Source organism: Falco naumanni, chromosome 1, assembly GCF_017639655.2.
Source record: "Falco naumanni isolate bFalNau1 chromosome 1, bFalNau1.pat, whole genome shotgun sequence".
Classification (NCBI taxonomy): domain Eukaryota; kingdom Metazoa; phylum Chordata; class Aves; order Falconiformes; family Falconidae; genus Falco; species Falco naumanni.
This window is the reverse complement of record NC_054054.1, coordinates 106,204,351-106,232,258: the sequence shown is the minus strand read 5'-3', so window position 1 is coordinate 106,232,258 and position 27,908 is coordinate 106,204,351. Positions and strand designations below refer to the sequence as shown.

At 58.9% G+C, this 27,908-nt stretch overlaps 1 protein-coding gene across 2 annotated transcripts; it reads left to right on the top strand.

The window, feature by feature from the left end:
* The first annotated feature begins 46 nt into the window (after nt 1–46).
* TMEM132E (transmembrane protein 132E) lies at nt 47–27,679 on the top strand. 2 transcript variants are annotated; one of them, XM_040614774.1, is made up of 9 exons: nt 47–515; nt 13,307–14,204; nt 15,152–15,292; nt 18,878–19,070; nt 19,322–19,465; nt 23,364–23,569; nt 24,174–24,453; nt 24,535–24,726; nt 25,237–27,679. In XM_040614774.1, exons 1-9 carry the CDS (start codon nt 443–445, stop codon nt 26,263–26,265), a joined length of 3,156 nt encoding a protein of 1,051 aa, XP_040470708.1. In that variant the 5' UTR covers nt 47–442; the 3' UTR covers nt 26,266–27,679. The 2 variants fall into 2 exon arrangements, with proteins under 2 accessions (XP_040470708.1, XP_040470715.1); XM_040614781.1 differs by lacking the exon at nt 47–515 and adding an exon at nt 4,517–4,612.
* The last annotated feature ends 229 nt before the right edge of the window (nt 27,680–27,908 follow it).

The window sequence follows — 27,908 nt, the reverse complement described above, 5'->3', positions numbered from 1 at the left end:
TTTTTTTTTTTTGCGGGAGGGGGTTACACGTGCTGCCCTCCCCCCCCCCCCCCCCCCTCCCCCGGCTCCCGAGGAGGAAGAGGAGGGGGACCCGTCCCCGTCGGCTGGGCGCTCCCCCGGTCGCCCTGCAGGCACTGGGGAGGCGGGGGGGTTGCGGCAGGTTTGGGGTGGGGAGGGGTGGGGGGCCGGAGATGGGGTGCTCTGCTCGCTGAGCTGGGGCGGGCAAAGCCACCCCCCCACAACCAGAGTCGCACCCCCCCCCCCCCCCCCCCCCCCAATTCCGCTCTTGGCTGTTGCTCCCGGCTCGCACGTGGTTGGATTTAGGGGATTTCTGCGGGTTTTTTGGTGCTTGGTTTGGATTCCTTTTATTATTATTTTTTTTGCCACGGGTGTGGCTCGGGCCCCCCCTCCCCCCGCCTTTCTGGCTGCCCCCCACCTTGCAATGGCCTCTCCGGAGAAGATGCTCCCCGGGCCGGCCACCCTGCTCTGCTGCCTCTGCTCCCTGCTGCTCCCCGGTAAGTGCCGCTTGCACGGGCGGGGGCGGCGGCGGTGGGGAGGGCAATATATATATATTATGTGTGTGTCTGCAATATAGGGTGTGTGCGTGTGTATTTGCACCCATCTCCCCCCTCCAGCCCCGTCTGCCCCCTCCCAGAGGCAGTGCCTGCCTCTCTGTGCCCAGCTGGGACATATGAAAATCCAACATTTCCCTCGGCAGCTGTCACTTGCCCTGGTCCTGTGTGCCCCCCCCCAAATGGGTAAAGATTAGAGTTTATTCCTGTCTTAATAAAATGACAGCTTGTGCTTACAAGCGCTTGCAGCAGGCTGTTTCCCTGGGCAGGGAGCAGGTTGGCAGGGGGGGACATGGGACGAGGGGGCTTTGGTCCCCTCTAACCCCCCCTGCCCCATGTCTCCTTAATGTAGAGCTGCTTTAGCAGGAGGATCAGGGGCTTTATCTGCTATTATCCACTCGATTATCCTGCCGCCCCCCCCCCTCCCCCCCTCCCCGCACCCAGGCACTTTCCTGGTCTGCGCTGAGTTACGGGGCAAGTGCTGCCCAGGTGGCATCATTCTGGGGTGTGGGGATGGGGGTGCAGCCTCTGCCATCCCTCTGGTTCTTTCTGACCCCCCTTCCATGGCTTTTGGGGCTGGCGGTGCTGCTCTTGCCTGCTGCCTGGGCAGGGGGGGGCCCAGCTGTCTGCACTGACTTGCCCTGAGTCGCATCCGTATCGCTGCTGTGCCGTGGCTGAGCTGTGGTGACATCCTGGCCTGCCCCGGTGGCAGCCTTGGGGACGCTGGCACCTGCTGCTGGGGGCTTTTATTGGTGAAGGCCAAAAAGGGGTCATGCACCCCGGGGACACACAGGGCTGGTTTCCGTGGATGTTTTTTTTGGATGGCTTCTATGTAAACCCAAGCCCCGCAGATGCCCTGGCCAAAGCAGCTTTCCCTGGCAGCCAGCTTGGCTGGGCCGAAAGCAAGGGGCTGCTTGCAGTTTGGGCCGGGGGGAAGGGGGGGCACCTGGAGCCTTCCTGCTAGCCTGCCTCTGAGCTGCAGGCTTGGAATGTCCCAGGGGCTGGGGGCTGTTCTGCCCAGCTCAAACGAGACCCTCCCCCAGGAGCTGGAGGGGATCCCTGGACTGTGCCCAGCTCCATTTTGCACCGGCAGCCAGTGGCCAAGGCACTTCTGGGGCTCAGTCAGGGCTTTCTCCCGCATCTGCAGCTCCCGGAGCTTCTCTGAGGAGCTGCTCTCCCACAGTGGTGAAATAAGGAGGAGGGGGGATGCTGGGAGCATTGTGGGGAGCTGGCAGTGTGTTTCCACCCTTTAAAAAAAACCCTCTGACCCCAATGGAGAAGCTGGAACAGAGATACTCCGGGCTGGCAAGCACTGCAACTTTACGTAGCATCCTTTGGGGTGGGAGATGCTGCCCCCCGAGCCTGGGTGTTTCCCGGGGTGCTGCTTGGGCAGGGTTTGCTGGCAGAGCTCTCCTCTTTGGGACCACTAGGTCAGGGGGTTTGCGGGCAGGGGTCTGGCAGCCAGCAGGGAAGCGTGATCTCCTTCCGCTCCTCAGTTTGCCTGGATGAGATTCAGCCGTCTGGGTCGGTGCTTCCCCACGGGTGCGCTGCTGAAGGCGGCTGCTGGCTTTGCTGGCAGACGATGGGAAATATCCCTGGCAAGCAATCCATCAGGAATCACCTCTAGTGCAGGGTCTGGATGCAGCCCCCCACTCCCCATCCCCTTCCGGGCATTTCTAAGCTCCCCTGTTGCTGCTGGGACACCACAAGCCCGGTGTGTCAGGCCTCAGGTTTACACCGGGACAGAATGTGGCCCCTGGGCTGGGGGATGCGATGGGAGGGGGGGTCCCTGCGGTGATGCCGACAGCATGAAGCGGGCGAGGGTGGTTTGTGCTGGCTGTGGGGCTGGGGCTCGCTGCGCTGCCAGGAGGATGCCTGTGCTGGTGGAGAGAGGAGCCTCTGCCAGGAGTTTTTAGGCTCTTTTCAGGATGTGCAGCTGCCCTCGCTGCCGCTTTGGCCTTTCCCGGACAAATAAAGGTCTTGGAGGGAGCCGGAAAAAGAGACTGAGAGCTCCTAATTCTCCCAGCCTTTCTTACAAATTGCTCAGGCTGGCAGCGGGGGTCAGCCGGCTGTGAAGCAGCGCCCTGCTCTCCTGCCTGGGGTATTTTATTCTGTTTTCCCTTGTTTTTCTTTAGGATCAACCCTCAGTGCCAACCTTGCCCCCGCTGTGCTTCCCTGCCAGCACTGGGAGCTGCAGGAGCCACTTGGCCGCTGGCCCCACATCAGCTGCTTCCAGAAGGGGATTTTTTTGGCCCCTCTGGGGTGGAATGGCCCCAGGGTGGCCTCAGGGCTTGTGGGAGGGACAGATGGATGGACCCCGAGGCTGTGGCGTGCTGCTGGGTGCCAGTGGGGTGTGCTCGGTGCGGTCGTGCTGCCTGTTGGGATGCGGCACGACGAGGATTTACCCACCGGTTTGCAAAACAACTTCTGCTGTCCGTGGCACTGAGCCTGGACTCCTGTGTCTTCTCTCTGCTGAGCCTTGTCCCTGCAGTGTGCCTCAGTTTCCCCTTTCCCGGAGGCAGCACTCACCCAGATGCCTTGGTCCAGGGGTGCTAGGGTTGTTCAGCACCTGCCCCAGCACGCAAGGCAGGCTTGGGATCCTACAGCCCCAGCACCTCCATCCTGCTGCCGGTGGGGATGGGGCCACGCTGTTCTCCCCGTAACTCCCACAGCTTGTTCCCTCCACAGGCAAGCCCCAGGTGCGGGGCTGGGGGTGAAGGATGATGCTGTGGCCCATGGCTCCATCCCTGGTGGGGGGCTCCATCCAGCACACCCCAACCCTTGTGGGTGGAGGATATGGACCACCCCCCATCCCTCTTTCAGCTCAGAGCATCTCCCGGCTCAGGGATTTTCAGACCAGCAGGTGGAGATGTGCAATAACTCGCTGCCGAACCGGGAACTACACCAAGCCTGAAGGAGGAATGTACACCGGGTGTTTGCTCATTAACAGCCCCCATCCCGGCCATGCTGATGGGGCCAGAGCAGCTGAGCATCCTGAGCTCCAGCTAGGAGCAGAGTGGGGGCAACAGGATCTTTCCTTGCCGTGGCAGGCAGGTGGGAGGACAGGATCCACCTCTGAGCTGGGTTAAACCTAGCACAAGTTTTACCTTGGGTACTGCAGAAAAGGGGGTCACACAAGGGTACCCTGAGGCCAAAAGGCTTCGGCTCCAGGCTGTCCTTGTGTGACCCCAGGGCCCACTTCATCTCCCCCCAACCCTGATACTGTAAATCCCAGCAGGATGCTTGCGCTAGGACCTGGGGGTGTGAAAGTGGACACCCCACTGGGAAATTGCCTTTTCTTCTACCTTTTTTGTCCTCTTGGTGTTGCTAAGGAAAGAGAAAAGGCTGAGGGATGCTATTGGCAGCGTGATGGAAATCCTCTGAGTGATTGTTTTGGTAAGCATCAGTTGCAGGATTTGGCCCTGGGGATTTCAAGATGCATTAGGTGCCTTGGTACCCTTGGCCAGAACTATCCTTTTGTGTGTGCATGTGTGTGTAGGATGCTGCATTCCAGGCTCAGCCCTGCTGCATTGCTGGGGAAACTGAGGCAGGGTCTCGGGTGGCTGCAACCCCCTGGTTGGGGATTGCTCAGCAGTTTTTGGAAACCTGGCTTTTCGGGTATTTTAAGTTCTGCTATTTAACTCATCCCACTGTGACCTGCTGCAGAGGTCCCTCCTCGCCCAGCTTATCTGCATCCTAGAAAGAGGAGGAAAGGAAAAACCAACCCAGCTGGGGGTCCCTGCAGAGCATCCCCAACACTGAACTGACACATCCCAGCTCCATCCCCTCCTGTAGACCTCTAGGCTTTAGCAGGGAGGTGGGCAGCGGGATGTGGCCTATCCCAGAAGATGTGGGGAGATGATGCGTGAGGGAAGGGGTGCTTACATGCCATAACCTGCTTTTTTTTTTGGCTCCTGCAATTATCTGGCCAAAATAGCCCGTGATGAGTGTGTGGAGGAATCGGCAAGCTGCCGGTGTGTTCCCCTCCTGTGTGGCGCCTGTCGCTGCCGCTGTACGAGCATCCCATCCATCTGGAAAAGGTCACTCTTGCTAATCTAATCAGACTCTTTTATTATTACATACATGGCTCTGCTAACGAGCAGCCCCCCGGGGAGGGAGGGAGGTGGCTGCTTCTGGGGTGGGATGTGCTGTGACAGGGGGGCCTGGGAGCTCACTGGTGCCTTTGGGGACGGGGTCCCGCCTGGGGAGTTTGTTTGCATGCGATGCCAGCAGGAGATGTGGTTCAACGGTGTGAAGTAAGGCAGGTCCTGGTGCTCCTTGCCAAGAGGAGAGGTGGCTGGAGTTCCCTGTTTCTCTGAAAATTGGGAGAAACAGGGTCCTCCAGCCACATGTGATGGTGGCCCAGCGGTCCTCACCTGGGAGGTGGGGGACACAAGCCAGGCTGGGGGATTTATGGGCTATCACCTCTCGCATAAACATCCCAAGTTTAGGATGCAGAAGCTTTCCTGGGGACTAGTCCCTTCCTTTTTCTTAAGCTGTTGCCTGACCTGCTGCTGCTCCCAGCTGGGCACACATCCCTCCTGCCAGCTGGGTGCTGAGCCCTTTGCCCCTTGCTCGCTGGTCTGGCCTCCCAGGAGGGCACCATAATCAAGGCGATTCGCAATCTTCTGATGAAGCTGCCATCTCCTGCCAGTGAGCATTTTCCCATCACTTGGACCATATTTGCTGTCCTTGATTTTTCAATAGCTCGGCTAAAAGCCCAAGTGGGTGATGCTGGGGTGGCTTTTCCCTCGCTTGCAGCTGCTGTCACCTCTCAGCCCCTGCAAGAGTTAACATGGCGGGTTTTGCCTTGATTAAATGGGCTTGGGCAGGCTGGGCTCTTCCCCAGGCCCGGAAAAAGTTGAGAATGAATTAATTTTTAATTTATTTTTCTTTAAGGAAAAGCTATGCTTTCCCTCTTGGAGATAAATAAGACTAAAAATGCAATACCCGCTGCTGCCAGCTCGGTGCAGCTGCTGGATGTGCTCCTCTCCGGGTACCAGCTAAATTAAAAGAAGGAAGGGGATAGATTCAAGCCATGCATGCTCGATGGTGTGGCTGCTTTGCTGGGTGGCAAAGTCCTGAGCTGGTGACATCCCTGGCCTAGGGCTTGTCCCCAACCCTGCTTTTGGGGCTGCTGGGTGGGGCCTGGGGCTGATGCTGGACCCCAGCCCCAGTTGCTGGGGTCTGGGTTGATCTGTGGCTCCTCATGCTCTTTAAGTGCCTCTGGAATTAAATCCTGCTCTGATTCTGAACGCAGCCTGACACACGTCATCAGGGGTGAAACTTAATCGGCGTCTAATCAGTCTGAAACAGCCTGGGCTGGCAGTGGCAGTGGGGGGACGGGGAGCGTATTTGGTGTTTGGATGTTTGGATTTGGAGTGTGGTGGGAGGATGTTCCTGCTCCTGGCTGTGGTGGGAGGGGACAAGGGGGATCCAAGCAGGACACATGGCTTTGGGGGGGTCATCGCGTCACCTCCACCCCAACACCGTGGTGCTGGGAGCCTCTCCCTCAGGAGGTGCTGTCTCTGTCCCTGCTTCCCCAGGCCACCCTTCAGGGCTCTCTCCTGCTGCCTGTCCTCTCACTTCTGGCTCCCCAGAGGGGTTATTTGGGGAAGCCATCTGTGCCTGCCTGCTGCTGAGGGGCTGCTCCCAGCTCCCGGCATGGGGGGAACCTGGTGTGTGTGGGGGCCCAGCCCAGGACCCACCACAACACATGCTGGGAGCTCAGGGGCTGCTGGCTTTATCCCAGGGCAGCTTCCCCCCACCTCCTGCAGCCTTTTGGAGCCCCTGGGCATCCCTGTGGACATTCATAGTCAGGCAATTCCTTGTCTTTTTTTTTTTTTTTTTTCCTTTTTAATTATTTTTTTCATTTTTCTTCCTTCTCTGTAAAGGCCTTCTCCTCCCTGTCCCCCAGCCTGTCCCTTGCCATGATTTGTGGAAATTGCTCTAAAGTAGCTGCCGCGTAAAAGCCTTGCCGGCTCCAGGAATTTATGGCAGGCTGTGCTTCTGCACAGCACATCCCATTTAGGTCATATTTATTTATTCCTCTAGGTTCCTTGCTTCCCCACCTCCCCACCCCCCCCCGTTTAATAATTTCCTGGGGGAAATGCAGACCTCAGCACTTGCAGCCTGTTGCGGTGCTGGGATGGTTCCCTTTTGCTTAGTGCTGCTAGTCCTGAAATACAGGCAGTGTGCTGGCCCGGGGCTGAGTCCCACCAGCATTTCTTATTTTATTGCTTCTGCCTGTGAAGCCAGGCTGGACCTTTTGCAGGGGGAGAAGTCTTAAGGACCTAAATGAAAGGAGAATCTAGCAGTGCCTGTCAGGCAGAAGCACAACCCTGTATTAGACACTAGAGAATCCACTCTTGAGGCAACATGGCAGCTCACAGGAAGACTTGATATGCTTTTCCTCGCCAGCACCCACTCGATTCCTGTCCCAGGCTGGTTTTGGGAAGCCTGGATCAGTTTAACCTCCTGGGCTGAGTGCTGTGGTCCTTGGTACCATGGGGCTTCCCAGCCCTTTTTGCCCCCATCACTGCTGCAGATGTGGGCAGGGCTGGGGGCCAGGACAGTCCCCATGTCCCTCTCCTCCTGGTGGCCGCAGCTGGGGCATCTCACCGCTGCGTGCTGGGGGAAGGTAATTTTACATTTGTAACAATTACTCACTTAATTGAGTTCCAATTAGCTGGGACTGGATATGGAGGCTCTTGGCGTGTCGGAGGGAAGGGAGAGCTTGTTGTCTTTTATGTCACTGAAAACAATTTCCAAGGCTCTGGCTGCTGGGAGACATTTCTGAGGTTTCCATGAGGGGCCTGCCTGTATTTTCTAATTTCAGCTTGTGTTTTATTACTGGCTGGTTTTTTTCCCCTGGCTGCGTGGAAGAGCAGAGCGGGGCTTGTGTTGGGGCTGGCTGAGTTTTGAGTGGAGGTGGTGGCCTCGGTTTTTGCTTTCTGTTGGTATTTAGGGTGTTCGGAGGTGCTGACCCCACTTGTCTGGGAGGGTAACGAGGTGGGGATCGGTGCTGCGGGGCGGGGAGGGAAAGGGATGGGTGCAATGCCGGTTTCCAGGATGGGTGGAGAGATGGTGTGTGAGCCTGGCCCTTCCCTGGGAGCTGGGGCTGCCTCTAGCTGGAGCCTCCAGCTGTTGCGACATCCAGATGTGGGAGCTTCAGGTGGGGGACATCCCTGGGAGTTCCAGATGTGGCACATCTCTGGCATTTGGAGCCGTTGCTGCCCACGTTTCCCCTTTGTGCTTGGCCCTGAGGGCTGTGGGGGCAAAACCTGGATCACCAGGTTTTGGGGCTCTGAAGCCTCAGCCAGGGACCTGCAGGATGCTCGGCGGAGCGGGGTGGCTTCATGCTGGCTTGTAATGGAACAGCAGTTGGGACATTTGTGCTGGGGGCCTGGCGGGGAACAGCTGGGGTGGGCTTCCTCCTTGGGGGCTGCAGGGTTTTGCTGTGGTCCCCTGGCTTTTGGCATTTCAGGCAGATCCGTCACCCCATTTTCTCATCTGGGTGCTGTCCCATTTTGGAGAAGCTGAGGCAGCAGCATGTCCTGCCCCCATCTCCCTGATTCAGGGGTAGTATCATCAACTTGCCACTCTGATATGGGGCTGGATCTGGGCAGAATAGGAGCACTAGCGGTACTGCCATTGCTGGCAGTGCTGGCAGCCCTGTGTCTGGGAGAAGAAGCATCCCCTTCTTGCAGGTGCAGAGAACCGGAGATGTTCTCTGTGCCTTGGGCTGCTGTGGTTTGCAGGATCCCAGGGCCTGTAGTGGGTGTCTTGGACCACTGATGAAATCCCACTGGCCTTTTCATCCCATGGCCAGGAATCCCGGTGACTGCCAAAACCCCTCCAAAGGATTCCTGAGCTGGGTTTGAAGCCAGTGTGAAGCCCTCTGCTAGGGATAGTAACACAGCTCCCTGCCACCCTCTGCCATCCCTCTCCACAGCCCTTCCCGTGTATTTATCATCACGTCAGCTCAAGTCATTGCTTTATGGGCAACTTTCCCAGCTTGCTCCAAAGCGGGACCACCATGGGAGCCCAGCTGCTATGGGCTGGTGTGGGCTACGGCCACGGTGAGTGGTGGTGGCCTGGCAGGAGCTGGGGGAGCTGAGACCAGTGTCTCACATCGCTGGTGTGGAGCTGTGTGCACTCCATTGATGCACCGAGCCCCCAGAGCCGTCTGTTAACGCTGCAAGAGGTTTTAACCCCCCTGGCATGACCTCAAACCTCCCCTCCTTCTCCAGTGCTTTTCCTATATGCTTTCCCCCTGCTAAGTGGGGATATATGTGCTGGGAGCCCCCCACCATGTCCTATGGGATAAGCCAGGATAAAGATCCCCCCTGGAGCGTGGCTAAAGCTCCCCTACAGCAGACAGCTGAAGCTAAGCTGGAGCTCAGCACTGGCTATCGGTGCTGGATAAGGGGAAGAGGAGGAGGAGGAGAAGGAGTTTCTTCAGCCTCAGGATGGCAGGTAGGAGCAGGGACAGGGCTGGCGGGGCTGCAGTGGAGGCAGGATGGAGGGGCTGAGCTGTGCTCCCCCCGTGCCCCATTTGCTGGGGATTCAGGGCAAGGAAGGCAGGCGAATGAGCCGGTGTCCCCTGCTGGCCATAGCTCCGTCCAGTCTGGCTGTCAGCCTCTTTTCCAGTGTGTCCATCAGTCTGTCCGACCCCAGCATCCCTAAGTGTGGGGGGACGGATGGACGGAGCAGGCTGGTGGTGACCAAAACCCCATCATGGGGTCCTTGCTGAGGTGGGGATGGGCAGGTGCTTTTTGTGCTCCTTTTTGCAACAGCAAGACCCCTTGGCCTGGGGAGGGTCGTCTTGATTTTAAGGCAGGGCTGGAGGGTGCTGGGGCTGTCCCCGTGTGTCCTCGCGGGCGGTGGGAGCAGCTCAGTCCATCTGGCCGTGCCGCTGCAGCCGGTGTGGGGCACATCTGGCTGGGCAGATGTGGGGGCTTGGTGAGGAGGTTGCTGGCAGTTGTGTGTTTCCATCTCCCTCTCTTCCCCCCTTTCCCCACCATGGGTTGCAGGTCACCCCGGCTCCCCACAGGCTACTGGGGGGTGGGAAGGAGGGGATACTTGGGAATCCCATCCCATCCCATCCCACTGTGGGGCTGGCGTGGCTCCTCAGCCTGGGGTGGTCCAGACAGCCCCCGGGCTGGTCAGAGCCTGGCCAGACACAGAGATTTGCTTTTTTTGCTTGCGGTGCTGAGCTGGGAGGGTGGAAGGACCATATGGTCCCCTCTGCGCCAGCCTAATAAAGCTGGGAATGCAGGTCAGGGGCTACAAATCCCATTAGCTACATCGGGCTGCAGAGCAGAGCCAGTGACCAGGGTTTAACCCTTCTGTCCCCCCATGTAGGGGCATGACAGCCATCCTTTCCTCCTGGAGGCTGTGAGAAACCAGGACAGGGGCTGGGGACGGTGGTGTGGGGACTAGAGTCTCCTCGGCTATTTTGCTTGTCTGTCCATCCTTCCATCCATCTTTCATCTCCTGAACTGTTGTGCTGTCTGTCCTTCCTCCCTTCCTCCCATCTCCTGAGCCATTGTGCTGTCCATCCTTCCTTCCATCCAGCACCTCTTTTCCCTCTTCCTGCAGCTATTCTCTTGCTGTCCAGCCACTTCTGACCTGCCTATCTCCTTCCATCCATCCATTCTCTCTGCCGGTTCATCTATCCTTATCCATCCTTTCTTCCTTGCTACTTAGCCAGCAGCCATGCATCCATACATCCATGCATCTCCTTCCTCCCTTCTCCTTCCCTCCCCACACTCCATCCCTCTGCAGCACAGGGGCTCGGGCTGGGCTGTGATCCACCCTCCTGGCACCCACTTCAGGCTGGATGCGGCTGGGTTAGACCCTCTCCTGCCAGAATTAGTTTATGACCAAGGAACAGAGGCGCCGGTCCCGTCCCCCTCCCGGCGACAGATTATAGCATCATTTAAATGCATTTTGTCTGTGGAAGGAAATAGCTTCTCTGGGTGCCGGCAATCCGCCTGCGCTGAACTAATCGTGACCGTCGCATTCATCTCCCTCCCAGCTTGTCCCCGCTCCCTTCGCTCATCTGGCATGGCCGGGGTGCAGGTCTGCATGTGGGCTCAGTGCTGGGGCCACCCCAAGTGTCCCACTGTAGCAGGGCTGGGGACCACGGTGCCTTATCGGAGTCGAGCAGGGTCCCCAGCGCACGTCTGAGAGCCCTGTCCGGCTGCAGAGGGGAGAGGGGCTTTTCCCACCGCCCCTCGTGCGCAACCGTTATTTGCTCTCAGAGAATCCCCAGGGCAAGGAGGAAGGGGCTGGCTGCTGGTGGTCTCTGCCATGAGCTGGGGCTGGGGACCAAATTACAGACTAAAAACTGTCTGCTTTTGCCTTCCCCGTGTGGTGGGTAGCAGTGGGTGCCCCTCGCTGGTGAGTGCGGGCTGGGTCCTCGCTGGGGCAGCACAGAGGCTCTGCCGTCCCCCCACCCAAGGGACAGGGGGTGACACCAGGCGTTTTGCACCATCCCAAGGGTGGGTTTTGCGCAGGGCCATGCTGGGCATAGAGTTGGGTGGTTTTTGGGTGGGTTTTTTTCATGAAATGATGTGATCCTTCCCCAAACCCCGGAGGTTTTTAAGGGATAAAGGCTGATGCTATTTCAATGAGTCAGCTAACCATAGCCGCTTTCCCTGGCTGCCCATGCCTCCTTCGGTCCTGCCAGTCCCTCACCCAAGCAGCCAGGCTGATGTTGCTCCAGCTGGTGGATCCTTATCTGCAAATAATCTCATGCCTTGGAAAAAAATCCCCTTTTCTAATTGCTGGGGATGGCAGGAGCAGCTCTGAGTAGGTTAACCGGGATACAGGGAGGATGCAAACCTTCATGTTTTGCAGCAGAAAGCAATCTCCATGAGCTGGAGGAGCAGAAAGCCCCTTACTGATCATCATTTCTGAATAGAGAGGCACCTATGGGTGCTTTCTGGGGCTTGGCACCTCTCCTGCAGCTCCTGGCTCTCCAGGAGGTGGGAAAATGGCAAGTGGGACGGGCTCAGCAGCTGGTAATGAGCAGGGTTAGTGTGGCGGGCACTGGAGCTGTGCCCACAGCAGTGCCAGCACGGTGGCCACGCCAGTGATGCCGGCAGTGTGTCCCCGGCATCCACCCAGCCCTAGGGAATTCTCTGCCTGGCTTGTGGGCAGGTTTCATCCCAGGCAGCGTAGCTGTGGATGCTGCCTGTCCCTGTATCCAGTACTAATCCTTTTATGAGCCCTCTAAGCTGCTTAACTCCCCCAGGCCCTGCAGAAGAGAGTTCCCCGGGTGGGCTGCAGGGTCCCACTTCCCCTTCAGCACCGCCCAAGGTGATGCTCCCAGCTGGGGAAAGCCCTGGGGTCCTGGCATGCTCCAAAGCCCCCGCTGGGGATGAGGCTGAGCCGTTCCTGGGAGCCGAGCCATCACATCCACACCTTTTGCCGTCGTTTGACACGGTAATTTGGGCTCTCCTGCTCGGCAGCCCCTTGGGAGCGGTTGCAATCAGTGCCAGGAACAGGGGGTGCAGGGGGCTGGCAGAGAGCTGAAGGGGGCTGGGGGGGGGGGACCCAGGCCTCCTGGGAATTGCTGACAGCCGCTGGCGGATGCAAAGACCTTGAGATGTCTTCCAGGCTCCCGCAGCTGCCGGCACAGCGCGTGCCACCGGCCCAGCTCCGCACCAACCGCCTTTTGCAGCGTCTGCTTTAGTAGAAAGATTTTGAGGGGTTTTCTCTCCGCTGGCTGCAGCAGAGGGGTGGCCAGGTCCTTCGAGGGGCTCTAGCAGCGGCGGCCCTCGGGACATATGGCCAGCAGTCACTGCACGCTGCCTGTGCCATGCCTGCCTGGTGTGCATTCATTTTTTGTAAAGCAAAATGGTCAAAATGAAGGACCAAAGGGATTTCCTAAGGGTTAGCAGGTCTGGGTGCTGCTGGGGTTTGCAGAAAACGGCACCAACATAATCTTCATCACTTTTCCACCAGGTCATGTCCATGCCTGGAAAAATCAGGGCTGGGCCAGCTTTGGTGCATAGGGACAGCACTGTGTGGGTGGCACCCCTGGGTGGGTGGTGGGTGATGGACCAGCTGTGATACCACCCTCACAGGCAGCCCATGGGGACGGAGCAGGTCTGGGGTGGAGGAGTCAGTTTAGCCACCTTCCCCCTGTGATCTGGGAGCTAAAAGCAGGAGGACAATCTTGATCATAGATACCTGGGGGATCAAGCCTCTGGAGAAACTCAGCTTCCCTTTCTCCACGCATTTGGAAGCAGGGATGTGGCCAGTTATTCCCTGTTTCTATGAGTGGGTCTGTGGTATTTTGGCCCCTGTCGTGGCATGGGTGCTGGCTGGGTGACCAGCGCTTTGGGCTCCCCAGGGGCAATGCTGAGGTTGGACGTGGCTTCAACACGCCCTGGCCCAGCCTTGGGCAGCTCCTGAAAGTCCATCCTTGCTGGACACCGCATCCCATGCCGAAGGTGGGTTTGGTGAGACTGGAGCTGGCTGCTGGGATGCATAGTGATGCCTGAGGTCCTGGGAAGGTGGTCTGCATTTTTGGTTTACAGGAGAGAATCCCAGCCATGCTCTTGCTGCCCTTGCAAGGGGTCTGGGGGCTGAAGCACCAGCTCCTCCTTGCTGTGGGGCTGGACTGCTCCCACCTGGGTCTGCTCTCTCTGCTCTGGGACTCGGGAGATGCTCTGGAGGAGACGCCCTGTGCTAACCTGCACTTTCCATCTCCTTCACAGCCCACGCCAAGGGGCCAGCCCCCAGCCCCGAGCCTGCCGAGCCCCCTGGTGCCATCATGCTGCCTGTGAGCTACCGCCTGTCCAACACCCGCTTGGCCTTCTTCCTCAAGGAGGTGGGAGCCAGCCCGGTGGGCAATGGCAGTGCCCCGCTGCAACGTGCCGAGCCTTTCGTCGTCTTCCAGACCAAGGAGCTGCCCATCCTCAACGTCACTCTGGGGCCCTTCAGCACGGGGTTGGTGCTGCCCAAGGAGCAGCTGCAGCCCTCCAGCACCCTGGAGGTCCCCGACCGCCTCACCGTCAACTGGAAGGTGCGCGCCTTCATCATCCAGCCCCGGCTGGTGGCCAACCAGCCCGTGGTCCAAGTGCTCTTCTACGTAGCAGGCCGGGATTGGGATGACTTCGACGTCACCGACCGGCTGCCCTGCGTGCGGCTCCATGCCTTCCGCGACGCCCGTGAGATCAAGAGCTCCTGCCGCCTGCGGGGCAGCCTGGCCATGTGCCTGGTGCAGGCAGAGCTGCCCCACGCCTGGTTTGGCCCCCCGGCCGTGCCGCTGGGCAGGCGGAAAAGCCCTGAGAGCCTGGAGGTGCCGGGCGAGAGCCAGCAAGCCGAGCTGTACTACACCCTGCATGCCCCCGACGGGGCTGGCCAGTGCCTTGGGGAGATGGTCCCCCGCCGTGGGGCCGGGGGGGCCAGGACCGAGGGTCCTACACAGCACCCGCTGCTGCGCATCGGCAGCGTCAGCCTCCTGCAGCCCCCCCCCGGGCAGCCCATGCAGGAGCATCGGCTGGACGGCAATGTCTTCATCCGCCTGCCCGACAAGCCCCTCAAGCCGGGTGAGGTGCTGAGCATCCTCCTCTACCTGATGTCCAATTCCACGGTGGAGCACTTCACGCTTAGGTAAGGTCCTGGGGCTGCCCCCCCTCTGGGAGCAGCCACCTCTTGAGGGGGTGGTCGTTTTGCTTGGGCTGTGCAAAGGCAGCCATGGGCAGGAGGGAGAGGATGAGGAGGGCGTATTGTATTTATGGGACCTGCCAGGGGCTAGACCGGGTCTGGCAGGGCTTTGGGAAGGTGAGGGAGGGCAGAGGAGCAGAGCAGCTGGTTGGAGGCTTTGCAGTGGGAGCTTCTCGGAGGGAAGAGAAGGGCTGTCCATCCAGGATTTCCATCTCTGCATTGCCAGTGTGGACTGCTGCCTTCGTCCTCCCTGTGCTCTCCCAGTTGCACTGGGATTAGGGCTCCACCAGCAGATGTGGGTTTGTTCCCAGCCACTTTGGGGACAAAGTGTGTTATGGCCATGGGGCTTATGCGGAGTGAGCAGGGTCTCCCGGTGTGCCCCCCATCCTGCCTCAGAGCCAGGGTGGGAGCAGAATGGGGCAGTGGGCAGGAGGTGCTGAGCACCCCAGTACAGGGAGGTGTGTGGGGGACCCCCTTGCTGTGTGTCCCTAAGGATGGAGGGACAAGCCCCGGCCACATCTCTTCAAAGGGCATTTACAAGTGTCCCTGTGGCTACTGGGCCAGCAGTGAGCCCCTGGCACAGGGGACACCACACTCCAGGTGTTCCTGCCCTTCACCTCAAGGATGCTTAGCCCCACAGGGGTGCTACTGTTCTGGGGGGCAGCACTGGGGCGGGGGGACCAAAATCCTGCTGGAGGGGTGATGGAGGGACAACATTTTATGAAAAAGGGAGGCTGGGGTGGGCCCAGCCCCGTGGTTGCTGCTGACAACTTGGATGATGTTTTTGACAGCCAGGAGGGATCAGGGGCAAAAAATCCCACCCTGCAGGGTGCCCTGGGGGGTCCAGGGGTGCCGAGGTGTGAGGGTCCAGCCCTGACCGTCACTCTCCACAGGGTGAAGGCCAAGAAGGGTGTCAACCTGCTCAGCACCAAGTCGAGGAGCGGGCAGTGGCTGGTGAGCTCGGAGCTGCTGACGGGTGGCAAGCACTCCACCGCCACCGTCGACGTGGCCAGGGCGGACGGTGCTGGGCCCAGGTAAGGGCCCCCCTCTTGCCTGCCCCCCAGCACTGGTGGGGTTGGGCAGGTTGCTGGGTTTGGCCTGGGTTGGTTTCCCGTTGCCCCCACCCTGGGTTGGCTGCGGCGCCATGTGGGTGCTGGCAGGGGAAACTGAGGCACGGCGGTGCACAGCCTGGACTGGGAGATATGGAGGCACTGAAGGGAGATGAGCGATTTGGGGGTCAAACCCTCAGCCCAGCTGAGGTTGGGGTAGGTCCTACGCTGATGGGGGAAGGGGCTTGATTTTGCGTGTGGTTTTTCACCTCCGCCGGCACTGTGCTGGTGAAAAGGGCAGGTGAAGGTGGGTTTCGTGGCCCGAGGTGGGCAGGTTGGTGGGCAGGCAGGCGGCTGCCCCGGGGCTGTGTGAGGTGATGCCTTCAGGTGGGATCTGCTCTGTGGCCAGCACAGGCGACCAAGCTGGGGTCAAGCAATGAGCTTGTGAGTTATCGGTACCAGTTAGCAGCTGCATCCCTGAGCTGGGATCGCCTGGCCGTGTCAGATGCTGGTGGGCATCTTTGGTGGATTTTGGGGCTGAATTGTGAAGCCACGGAGGATCCCCCAGTTTGGGGTGGAAGTAGAGAGCAGTCCCCAGGCAAGGTCCTGTCTGGACCGTGAGGTGATGGGTGAGTGGTGGGGAGCATGAACCAAGGTAGCACCCGAGACGGGCAGCGATGGTTCTGCCCTGCTCAACATGAGGACAGTGCCGGTTCCTGTGGCTCTGAGAAAGACTCGGGTTGGTTGAGGAGAGTCCAGGGGACAGAAATGAGAATGTTCTGAAGGAGTGAAGACCCACAAAACCAAGCTGAAAACCCAGAGGCTGCTCAGCCTGGAGAAGGGGAGATGTGGGACTCTGGCTTGTGAGTGCATGGAGGCTGCAAGGATGGGGATACCTGGGCAGGACCTGGCGAGCAAGGGCAGGGGATGGGCATGGGGTCAAAACCACCTACAGGAAAAACACTTCAGTACTGGAAAGCAGTTGTTCCCAGGCTGTGATATCTCACTCTGTCTCTGGGAAAAGGGAGACGAGTGTCTTCAGGAGCCAGGTTAAAATGAGTTGATGCACTTGAGCTGTTCCTGCCCTCTGTGTTGGAAATCTCCTCATATCTCTGCCCTTCACCCCAAAACCGAGCAAAGCTGGGGACGAACTCACGGAGGAGGGAGTTCCTCAGCTCTGCTTTGAACACGAGCTCAAAAGTTATCTGCAGAAAACCCCTACAAATGGCTTACTTAGAGGGTGGATTTTCCTTTACCCCACACCATTGCTTCCAGATATACAATGCAACTGCAGCACCTAAGCCCACAGCCCTGTGGCTGACACTGGGGTGTCCCCAGGGGCCATGAGTCCCCTCATCCTCCTCATGGCCACCCCAGTGCCCCTGCACGTGGCTGCCAGACCAGCCGGCAGAGAGATCCCCTCCTCTCCCCCTTCCCCCTCTCCTGTCTGCCACCGCCGCTTCAAATCAGCCTGGAAAGGTTAGAGACGGCGGATGAATTTAAAGTGATTACAATCACCTTTTAGACAAACAACTCCATCAAATATTAACGGAATGGAAAGTATGAATGACTCAAAGCCGTGTTGCCCTCCAGGCGGTGCAGCCGGAGAAATTTGCCTTGCCAGGGCTCTGGGGGCTTTTGGCAGTGCCAGCTGTGCGGGGAGGGGGTGAGAGCTCTGAGCTTTGGTGTGAAATAGCTAATTTTGGATGTTTTGCACCCCAGCAGCTGCATCCTAAGTTATTCCCCCAATCTAAGCAGCCCAGCTCTTGTGTCTGTCGTGGCTGAGAGCAGATGATGCTTGGGGAGGGCAGAAGATGGTGGCTGTCCCCTGGTGAGGCTCCTGGGATGCCTGGGGACACCCTGTGACAAGGAGTCCCAGTGCCGAACCACCTCTGGCATGAAGCCGCAGCTCTGGCTCGCCTTTGAACCTGGCTTTTCCCAGCTGTATCTGATAATTCTGCATTGGGAGAGGCAGGGAGCAGCCAAATCCCCTTCTTCAGATTGGGTGGCCTTTGGCGATTTCCCTTGCAACCCTGTAGCTGCCTTGGGGGTGCAAAGTCCCAGCAGGACCCCGCCAGCCCTTGCGCAGCAGCTCCACTGCCAAGCCCATTGTCCCTGCTGTGGGAGCAGGGCTTGCCATGGCCTGGAGCAGCCCCAGCTTCTTGTTCTCCTCTTTCTCTGCTCCGTTTCACTCATTAGACATGTGTCAGAGAGAAACCCACTGTATCCAGCACCCCCACATCGATGGGACCTTCTCAATAGCTGCTACACTGCGAGATGACAGCAGAGCCGGTCCCGGCTTCCCTTGCTGCAAGGATTTCACCTTTCCTCACCCCCCGGTCTCTTGCTGGTTCTGCTGTTCGTAAGGGCTCTGAGGTGTCCCCTGGGGATGCTCTGATTTTAGGAAGCAATGGAGAAAGTTGACTTGGGGGGAGGAGGGTTGAACCCTGAGTCCCCCCAAGGGGTTTGCAGGTTGGATGCAGAAATAGGAAGGCAGGATGGCACCTGGGGAGGTTTGCTCCTAGGGATGGGGTGTAAGAGTGATATATGCTGTTGCTGTCAGGCTGTGTCCGAGCTGTGATGCAGAGGACAAGGGACACCAGCTGCCGAGTCCCCTCATCCCCTTAGACTAGCACTATGTGCCAGCTTTGGCAGCGCGCAGCCTCTCCATCCCATCCTGCCTTGGGGATGCCCCAGAGTTTGCTCCCTCACCATTAGCTCCAGGTCCCGCTGTCCTCAGCAGCAGCAGCAGCAATAAATGCGTGGGGTTTTGGTGAGCTGGTGGTCTCAGAGCTGTTATCTCCAGCTGGTCTTGTCTACCTCCCCCATCCCCTGGCCATCCACCCCCTGCACCCCCATGGCTGCCCATGCAGGCTGGGGGGCAGCCCTGCTCTGAGTCACAATTCAGTGTTGTCCCATCTGCTGTCTGTGGTTGAACCTCTTTTCCTGTGCCTCAGTTTCCCCCCGTGTTCCCCTTTGGAAGGGGCTGCAAAGTCAGCGGCTTGGGCTGAGCTCTTGTATAGGGACTTACTTGCCATCCCTGAGCATGCTGCTCTCCACACTTGGGGTTTGACCCGCTGGAGATGAGTGGGCAGGTGGGAGCAGCCCAGGGCAGTAAATCCAGCCACACTGCCGGGAAGACGGAGCCAGGGAGCAGAGGGCAGCGCCCGCAGCCACCCACTGTCCCCAGGGACCATGGCCACATGCTCACCCTGTGATATCACCCGGCAGCCTTGGGAGAGTGCCCACTTGAGTCGCCGAGGTTTTTCTCCTCCTGGGGAGAGGCAGTGAAATACATTTCTCTCTCCCACTGGGAAGATTCCCATGGGAATCTGCAGGCTCCCACTGGAGCAGCCGCTGGTGGCAGAGCAGGGGATCAGCTGCTGTGATTGGCAGCAAGCATCGAGGTGGCACCTACAGCGGGTCCCCTTGGCAGGCATAGGGACACCGAGAAGAAACTCGCTGGGGATGCTCTGCATCCCTAGAGGGGGCCGCCTGGCACTGATCCCAGGGCATCTGTGGGAGCCAGGGCATCCAGCTCACTGCATCCCCTCCTGTCCCCCTGCCCAGGGACGGAGACTCCTCCTCTGAGATCATGCAGCTAGATTTTGAGATGGAGAACTTCACCAGCCAGTCGGTGACACGCCGCATCATGTGGCACATCGACTACCGGGGCCGCAACCCCCCGCCTGATCTGGAGAAGGTGGTGACAGAGTTGACGGTCATCCAGAGGGACATCAGGGCCATCGTGCCCCTGGCCATGGTAAGCGAGTTCCTCTGCCCTCTGCTTAGCTTATCTGCTTTGATGTTGGTGATGGATTGGGTCTCCCTGAGCCATTTCCCACCAGCCCGTCTGCCTCATAACGCCTATACATCCATACATCCCACCCACCCACCCACACACAGGTCCTCCTTTACGCCAGGGCTGCAGCAGGAGATGGACCAACCAGGATCTAACCCTGGAGAGACAGGCTGCCCTCTAATGTGACGATCCTCTTTGCACCCCATCCCCAGGACACAGAAATCATCAACACAGCCATCCTGACGGGGCGGACGGTGGCCATTCCGGTGAAGGTCATCGCCATTGAGCTGAGTGGCGTCATTGTGGATGTCTCAGCTATGGTTGAGTGCAAGTCCAACAATGAAGACATCATCAAGGTGGGTGTGGGGAGGGGGCTTTTGTGACCTTTGTGAGTGGCTGAGCTTCTCCCAGGGGTGCTGACCCCAATAGTGGTGCAGGCTGGAGCTCGGTGAGCTGGGGCTAGTGGCTGACTAGCTGACTAGCTGGCTAGTGGCTTGTGCTGCACAAGCCCACCCCATCCCAAGCATCGTCCCCTCAGTGGCTTCAGTCCATGTCTGCCTCTCCTTGGGATCTGCTGGGAGAAGGACAAGAGACTTTGTCACTGTCCCTGGAGATGCCATGGGATGCTTCGGCACTGTGCAGGCTGGCACCAGGCAGCAGCGATAACTATGGATGATTGCAGCACTTGGGACTGATAAGGTGAAATACTGTCACCTTGCGATGTGAGCTGCACGTTTCCATCAGTGGCTTCACTCGTGCCTCTGGGTGATGTTGATCTCCCATTTGGATCGGATGCCAGGGTGAGCTCGGGCTGGGGCTGCGGGCTGGCCCCAGTGAGGGGTGGGGGGGTGACCTGGGCATTTGGGGACCACGGAGGGAAGAGAGGGGCTGAGGGAGAGGGGCAAGATGGGTTGCATGGGAGAGATGCTGATTAGATGAATGCAAAAGGCTCATTGTTGCAGCAGCTGCGATAGCCCTCGCATCTGCCCCAGCCATCGAGGCAGCAGTCGGTCCTCAAATCCAGCCATGATTTTTCCATCACCAGACCCATTCATCCATATGCATTTTTCTATCCCTGTATCACAGAATCAGAATCATTTAGGTTGGAAAAGACTTTTAAGATCATCCAGTCCAACTGTTAACCTAGCGTATGTATCCATCTATCCACCTGCCTGTATTATCCTATCACCATTTCCATCCATCCACCCACCCCTAGACACTGTTACCGTCTCCCAAACACCTCCCACCCCTCTCCCTGCATGCACCCAGCCAGCCCACCCTCTCCATGTCCCTGGTGTGTCGGGCAGAGGCAGGGAGCCATGCTGGGGGGCTCCCCCTTGTCCCTCAGGCTGGGGGATGTATCCCCTTCTCCCCATCTTTGCCAGAAGCCACCAGCTGCTCTCCCAGCCGAGCCAGGGTGATGGGCAGAGCTCCAGCCCCGTTGGGACTTGCTCTCCCCAGTGGTCCATGGGTGGGTGACAGTCAGTGACAGTCACAAACTGTTTACCCAAGTTCTTGACTAAAGCTCCGATCCGTGCGATTTACAGCACTGGGTCTAATTTATGGAGACCGGTCCTCCGCAGCGTGGTAAAACACTGGAGCAGTAATACACTTCAGGATGGACTCCAAGACACTTAAACTGTTTAATGTGCTGCCTTTCTACTCATAAATCTATTTACACACTGTCCCCAGACCTGGGGGGGAGCAGACACGCACACAAGCTGGGATGAATAATGCATGGAGCAGCCCTCTGGCCCCGGCTCGCCTCCTGCTTGCCGCTTGGAGCCCTGTGCAATTTCTTGCTGAGTTATTTTGTGTTTGTGCTGGAGCTTCATTTCTGAGGGAGCTCTCAGTTACCTGCTGAGATTGGGGAGTATGATTACGGTGTCAGGGCTATAAACCTGTTACATAAATCAAAGCTTACATAGTGGGATGTGCTATCTGTTACTGTAAATAATTTAACACGAAGGAGGGCTGGGGAGCTGCTTTTCCCCACGCTGCTTGTGGCTTGGTGGTGGTTGCTCTCGTGTGTAACGTGGAGGGAACGTGCCCTAGACCTGGTGCAGACATGGCTGTGAAGGTGTCAGAGCCACCTGTGAAGGGTGGTGGGAGAGCACAGGCGGGGGTTGTCATCCTCGTCCCCTTCTGTGGTGATACAGGGTGCCTGCCTGTGCTGACCCAGAGGGGGGGGACCTCATCACTCAAGGTGGCATAGAAATAATCCCCCTTGCCTGCTGTGTGGTGGCACTGGGGGCTGCATATGTGTTGAGGGACATGCAGGGAGTGGAAGGGCCACCTCTGCTGCCAGCGATGCTCAATGGGACATGCTCAACCTCACTTGCCCATGTGAACCTTTCGTAGGAGCTCACCATCCGCACCCACTCGAGGACCCACCAGAAGCGAGTCAGCTCAGTGGGACTGAGCCTCAGGGACCTTGGTCACCCACAGCCACTGCCAGGACCCCTGGCTGGCCAACATGGGGTGCCATGAGCTGTGGAGGTTCTTCCCCACTCCTGAGAGGGCCTTGGAGAAGATGTGTCCTTTTGATCCCATGCTTGAGACCGTGCCAAGAGGGGAGCTCCTGGCCACAGAAGCGGAGCCAGCAGTGCCTTGGCTCGCAGCCCAGGCAGACCTCAGCCTCTTGCTTCCCGATGCCTTGCTGCAAATCCGGGAAGTTTCTCTGAACAAGCGTGCACTTCATTTAAAAGCTAATCTGCAGTCACTCCATCATCAGGACAGGCCTGATGTACCGGGATTTTTTTGTTGTCATAGTTTCAAACCCTCCGATTGCAAAGCAAGTGGTCCCAAGAAGAAAATTCTGGGGGTGGGGGGTTATTAGCTAAGGTAATGGAATCAGCAGCCCATCATATTTATAGTGATAAATGGCACGATATCCAGAGCGCTCCTTTGCTGGAGGATTTGCCCAGGAGCTCATCTTCATTCACATGCCGCCCCACCAGAGATGAGATTGTCTTTTCAGATGTGCTGAGCTGGTATCTCTGATAGGAAAACAAGGAACAAACCCTCCTGCATCGCACTTCCATGCCTCGGGGACTTCCCGAGGAGCCCGGGTCCTGGGCTCTGCCTCCTCCACCGGCCCCAGGGACCATGGGCACCTTGTGGCATGCTCCTGCAGTCGAAACGTGGAGCTCTTGTAGAAGTCAGGCCCTGCTCATGGGCTTGGAAATGCAAAGTTCCTGCAGCTGAATGACCACAGGTACCCAAACATAAGGTGGGAAGAGCCCACAGTGATGCCATCACCTCTGCTGTCAGCTACCACGAAGCATGGACTCAACCCCTTATCAGCCATCAGCGAATCCACGTGGCTTGTTGGAGATAAACCCTTCTATGCTGTTGAGATGCTTGGTGCATCTGAGAGCGACTGTACAAATGGGCTGAGCAAATGGGTTTTACTTTTCCCCAGCAGCAAACAACCTAGACGCAATCCCTGATGGTGGGGGCAGGTTGGGCCAGGGGGCCGCGCCGGGTGGGGGCTTGGTGTCCCCTCGGCCAGGTTGTCACCTGCCACCCTTCCTGGGAAGGAGCTGCTGACTCTGGTGGCCTCAGCCAAAGCTCAGGCGATGCTGCAGTGGCATCCTCTTAGCTCCTTAATTGGCTCGGCTCGGTCGGTAATAAGTGGCCCCCACAGGATATATTTGTTTTATAGCAAATTTAACTAATAGCATTTGCATAAACGGAAATTAAACGAGAAAGAGAGTGAGAAGATGAACATGAGGATTCAGACGGACTCTAGGAAGCTTTTTCTGGGGTTAGCAGGAGGGACGGGGACAAGGCACCAGTGGGTACGGGCACACGGCTGCTCTGTGCTCGCTGTCTCCTGGGCATGGGTGGAGGAGATTTTGGGGCAGGATGAGTAACTTGCAGCCTCTGTGGACCACCCATGGGTGCCTCTAGCTCGAGCACAGAGAAGAGGTACAATTCAGTACAGAGGCCAAAGAGAAACTGAGGCACCAAGTGAAGGTACCTGGTGCAGGTGGGAGTGGGCGAGGGCTGGCAAGGGGACCTGGGCTGGGGGGAATTTCGCATTATGGAGGTGGTGTGTGCGGGTCCACGCCTCTGAGCATCATCTCATGGAGGAGAGGGCATCCCTGTTCCCGGGGCCACCTTTAACCGTGTACATGCCGGGTGAAAATCTGCTCCTCCAGCACTTGCCATTCTCCGGGCAGCCTCCTGCCAGCATCTCTGGTGTGTCTGTGGGACCGTTGCAACCCCCCACCCTCCCTTCTCCCCCAGGTCTCCAGCAGCTGCGACTACGTTTTCGTCAGCGGGAAGGAGTCACGGGGCTCCATGAGCGCCCGGGTCACCTTCACCTATGAGCACCTCTCTGCCCCGCTGGAGATGACGGTGTGGGTGCCCAAACTGCCACTGCACATCGAGCTCTCAGACGCCCGGTTGAGCCAAGTGAAGGGCTGGAGGGTGCCCATCCTGCCGGACAGGAGGTGGGTGCTGCAGAGCCACCGTGCTTGGGGTCTGTCCAGCCTTGAGAAGGCGAGGTGAAGGTGGGTGGTAGTGGTCTAATTGTTCAGCTTGTTCAGCTACTTAATGAGGGGGTTTTAAAGATGATGGAGCCAGAGTCATCTCAGGGGTCCTCAATGAAAAGGTGAGCAATCACGGACGCAGGTTGCACATTTGTATGGAAGGAGGAAAACTTCACAATGAGGTTGGTTAAATGCTGGAGCTGGTGGGGAACATCCATCCTTGGCAATGGTCAGAACTTCCCTGGATGAGGCCAGGAGTGGCCAAAATCCAAAGTTAGCCCTGTTTTGAGGTCTAGAGACCTCCAGGTGTCCATCCCAACCTGAGATATCTTGTCCTCTCAGCTGGTTAGGTGGCAGAGATGCTGGCGACCCTGTTACCACGTGCTGCTAAAGCCCTCAGAGACCTCATGGGCAACGAGGCATCTTGTGGCCAGGAGCTATCACTTTTTTTGGGTGATTTTGCATTTCTCCCTGCCCGGCCACCCCTCTCCTTTCCTGTGGGGGCTGAAGAGCCATGGCAGCGGGGAGCTTGGTAGCACTGCCCACCCACTGCCCCATCCCGCAGGTCGGTGCGGGACAGCGAACATGAGGAGGATGAAGAGGAGCGGAAGCAGAGCCGGGGCTGTGCCCTGCAGTACCAACATGCCACACTGCAGGTCTTCACCCAGTTCCACACCACGGCGGCGGAGGGCATGGGGCAGGTGGTCACCATGCTAGGGCCCGACTGGCTGGTGGAGGTCACCGACCTGGTCAGCGATTTCATGCGTGTGGATGACCCACGGGTGGCCCACATGGTGGACAGCTTCACGCTGGCCGGGAGGGAGCCGGGCACCACACTCTTCAAGGTACCCCCCAGCCACCTTTCCCCACCTCTGCCAGCTTGGCTGGGGGGGGCAGGCGGTGATGGGCACCCTCATCCCCTGCAGGTTGTGTCCCCACTCGTGGAGGCGGTGCTGGGCGAGACGCTGGTGACGGTGGCAGAGGAGAAGGTCAGCATCACGGACCTGAAGGCCCAGGTGGTCTCCAGCCTCTCGCTGTCCCTCCACCCCAGCCCTGGCAATAGCCACACCATCATTGCCCGAACGTCCGTGCAGCAGACCCTCAGCTTCTTCAAGCAGGTGAGGCCAGGAGGCTGCATTCAGGCTTGGGGGTCCAGTGGGAAAGTTGGGGTGGGGTGAGGGCTCCATCTGCAACGCCCCCCCTAAATCCTGCCCACAGTTGTCCCAGGCCCCCACAGCACCCGCTGTCCTCCAGACACCCTGGTGACCCCAAAGCACCCCAGAAACTTTCACGCAGAACTATGAACCAACCCTGCCCAGCCCAGGGACAGGGGACAACCATGAGGACAAAGGGGTCTGGAGGAAATCCTGTACGGTTCCCAGCCCAGTGCTGGTAGCCACATCTGGCACCTCTGGGGTGAGCCTGGGCAAGCATGGGGAACACTGAGGGGAGAACAGGCAAAAGGGGAAAACTAGGTGATGGTTGGATGGATGATGGAGGGATAAAGGGTGAGTTGGATGGGGAAGAGGATGCAAAGAAGGAGAGATGGATGGATGGAGGGATGGACAAACAGGTGCAGGTGGGACTGGCATCGTGCTGGGCAACCGGTGCCTGTATTGGTCCTGCAGGAAGCGCTGCTGAGCCTGTGGATTTCCTACAGCGATGGCACCACGGCCCCCCTCTCCCTCTATGACCCCAAGGACTACAACCTGGTGGTGAGCAGCCTGGATGAGAAGGTGGTCTCGGTGACCCAGGACCGGGCATTCCCCTTGGTGGTGGCGGAGAGCGAGGGTGCAGGGGAGCTGCTGCGGGCTGAGCTGGTCATCTGTGAGAGCTGCCAGAAGACCAAGCGCAAGAGCGTGCTCTTCACAGCCTTGGCCAGCGTGCGGGTCCACTTTGGGTCCGAGGAGGACCCCACCTATGACTACGACCACGTGCCCAGCAAGCCAGGGCTGGTGGAGACAGGGGCGAGCACCACCCTGCGGGCAGAGGTGGAGAGGAAAGCGGAGCCGAGCGAGGACAGTAGGATGTCCAGTGCATCTCATCCCACCGAGGACTTCCCCACCATCCCCACCGGCTTTGTCCAGGTGACCAGGGGGCTGACGGACCTGGAGATAGGCATGTACGCCCTCCTGGGTGTCTTCTGCCTGGCCATCTTGGTCTTCCTCATTAACTGCATTGTCTTTGTGCTGAAATACCGGCACAAACGCATCCCTCCTGAAGGCCAGACCAACATGGACCATTCCCACCACTGGGTCTTCTTGGGCAACGGGCAGCCCTTGCGGGCTCACAGTGACCTCTCCCCCCAGCCCGAGAGCCCCGGGAACCCGCTGGAAAATGTCCAGACCTGCTGCCACGGGGACCACCACAGCAGTGGGAGCTCGCAGACCAGCGTGCAGAGCCAGGTCCATGGCCGTGGGGATGGTTCCTCAGGGGGCTCCACGCGGGACCAGAGCGAGGACCCGCTCAACTCGCCCACCTCCAAACGGAAGCGGGTGAAGTTCACCACCTTTGCCACGCTGCCCTCCGACGAGCTGGCCTACAACTCCATCCCCATCGCTGATGAGGAGGACTTGGAGTGGGTCTGCCAGGACATGGGGCTGCAAGACCCTGAAGAGCTTCACAACTACATCCGCAGAATCAAAGAGATCGCTTAACGCAGGGGCAGAGGGGAGGGGGCGGGAGGGAGGGGGCTGCCACGCTGTGCCACGCCTTGCCACGCCGTGCCACGCCACACCATGCCACACCATGCCGGCTGCTTCCCCGGGGCTGGAGACCCGCATCTGGCGCTCTCTTGTGCGTTCCCTCTTCTGCACATCTCACGTCCTCACCCTGTCGGAAGGCACCCCCGGGGGCCTTTTTCTTTTCTTGCCCTTTACCGTCTGGTTTTCCCAGGGGAGGCATCAGCACACACGTGGTCCCCCTGACCACCAGCCTGCAGTGAGGGGGCAGCAAGGGGGTCGAGCCAGGGGGAAGAGACGGATGGGGTCAAAACCTCGACGTGTGTGCGCGTGTCCAGTGGCAAACAGGGCAGGATGGTGCTGTGGGTCCTGCTGTGCAGGGGGTGGAAATGGGGAGATGCCCCGTCCCCCCCAGGAGCCCAGCAAGGAGGTGGCAGGCGGGGGCTTCCCAAAGGCAACCCCCCTGTCTTTGCTGTGCTCAGTTGCACAATTTTGGAGGTGAGTGCTGGTTCAGGGATTTGCCACTCCAGGGCTGTTGGGGTGTTGGGGGGGCGGGTTCCCCACCCAGAGCCTACTGCCCCACACTGTGGGTGATGCTGGGTGAGGCGGGAGGGGAGGGCAGCAGCTGGGGGGGCTGGAACCTCATGGCCACAGGTCCAGGGCACTGCTGTCCCCATTGCTTGCTACATCCCAGCCCCAAATGCTGGGCTCGCCCTGCTCCCTGTGGCGTGGGCCCTGGGGGACGGTGACAGTAATGTCTGCCACAGGAGCATCCCCTGGGGCCCCCAGGCAGGGGCAGTTTGGGGGTGCCCAGCAAGCTGTGACCTTGCCTGCCCCTGCCTCTGTTCCTAGCTGTGGAGCCAGTGCTGGCCCCCTCTGTCCAACAGCCCTGCTGGGACCTCCAGGGGGTTTCTGCCACCCCCCCACCCCCAGTGCTGGGACGTGGCTCTGGAACTGGGAGGTGGTGTGGGGGCTTCACACCACCCTGGGGGCCAAGCCTGGGTGGGAACACCCACAACAGTACCTGGCCTGTGTCTCCCAGTGCCAGTCCATCAGGGATGCCCAGAGCCAGGCACAGCCTCTGTGGTGCCTTCTGATGCCATAACCCAACACCTCCCTGGTCACCCTGCGCTGGCGGCAGCTCCCAGCCCCTCTGGCTCACCCAAGGGACCCCCCCAGCCCAGGGCCCCCCATGTCCCAGCCCAGCACAGAGCATCCTCAGCCAGGTCACCTCTGCGGGGACAAGGGGGTGCCAGGGCTGGAGATCCTGGGCTGTGCATTCATACCTGTGGGCACCAAGCGCGGGGGGGGTGGAGACCCCCCAGCATCGCCTGATGGAGGGAGGAGGTTGGCAGCGGATTATTTCTGGATCGGAAGTTACCCACCACGGTGTCTCATTTTTTTTTTTTTTTTTTCTTTTTTTTTTTTTTTTCTTAAATAAAAGACCAGAAAAGAAAAAAACAATGGAACAAAAAGCCAAAACCAAAAGGCATTGCAGCACTTTGATGGGCCGTATCTGCCGCCGTCGTGCCTGGGGTGGGTGCTCCCAGTGGGCTGGGGGGCAGCCCCAGCAGGTGGGGGACCGCTGGGTGTGGGACAACACGCTTGCAGGGTCCTGG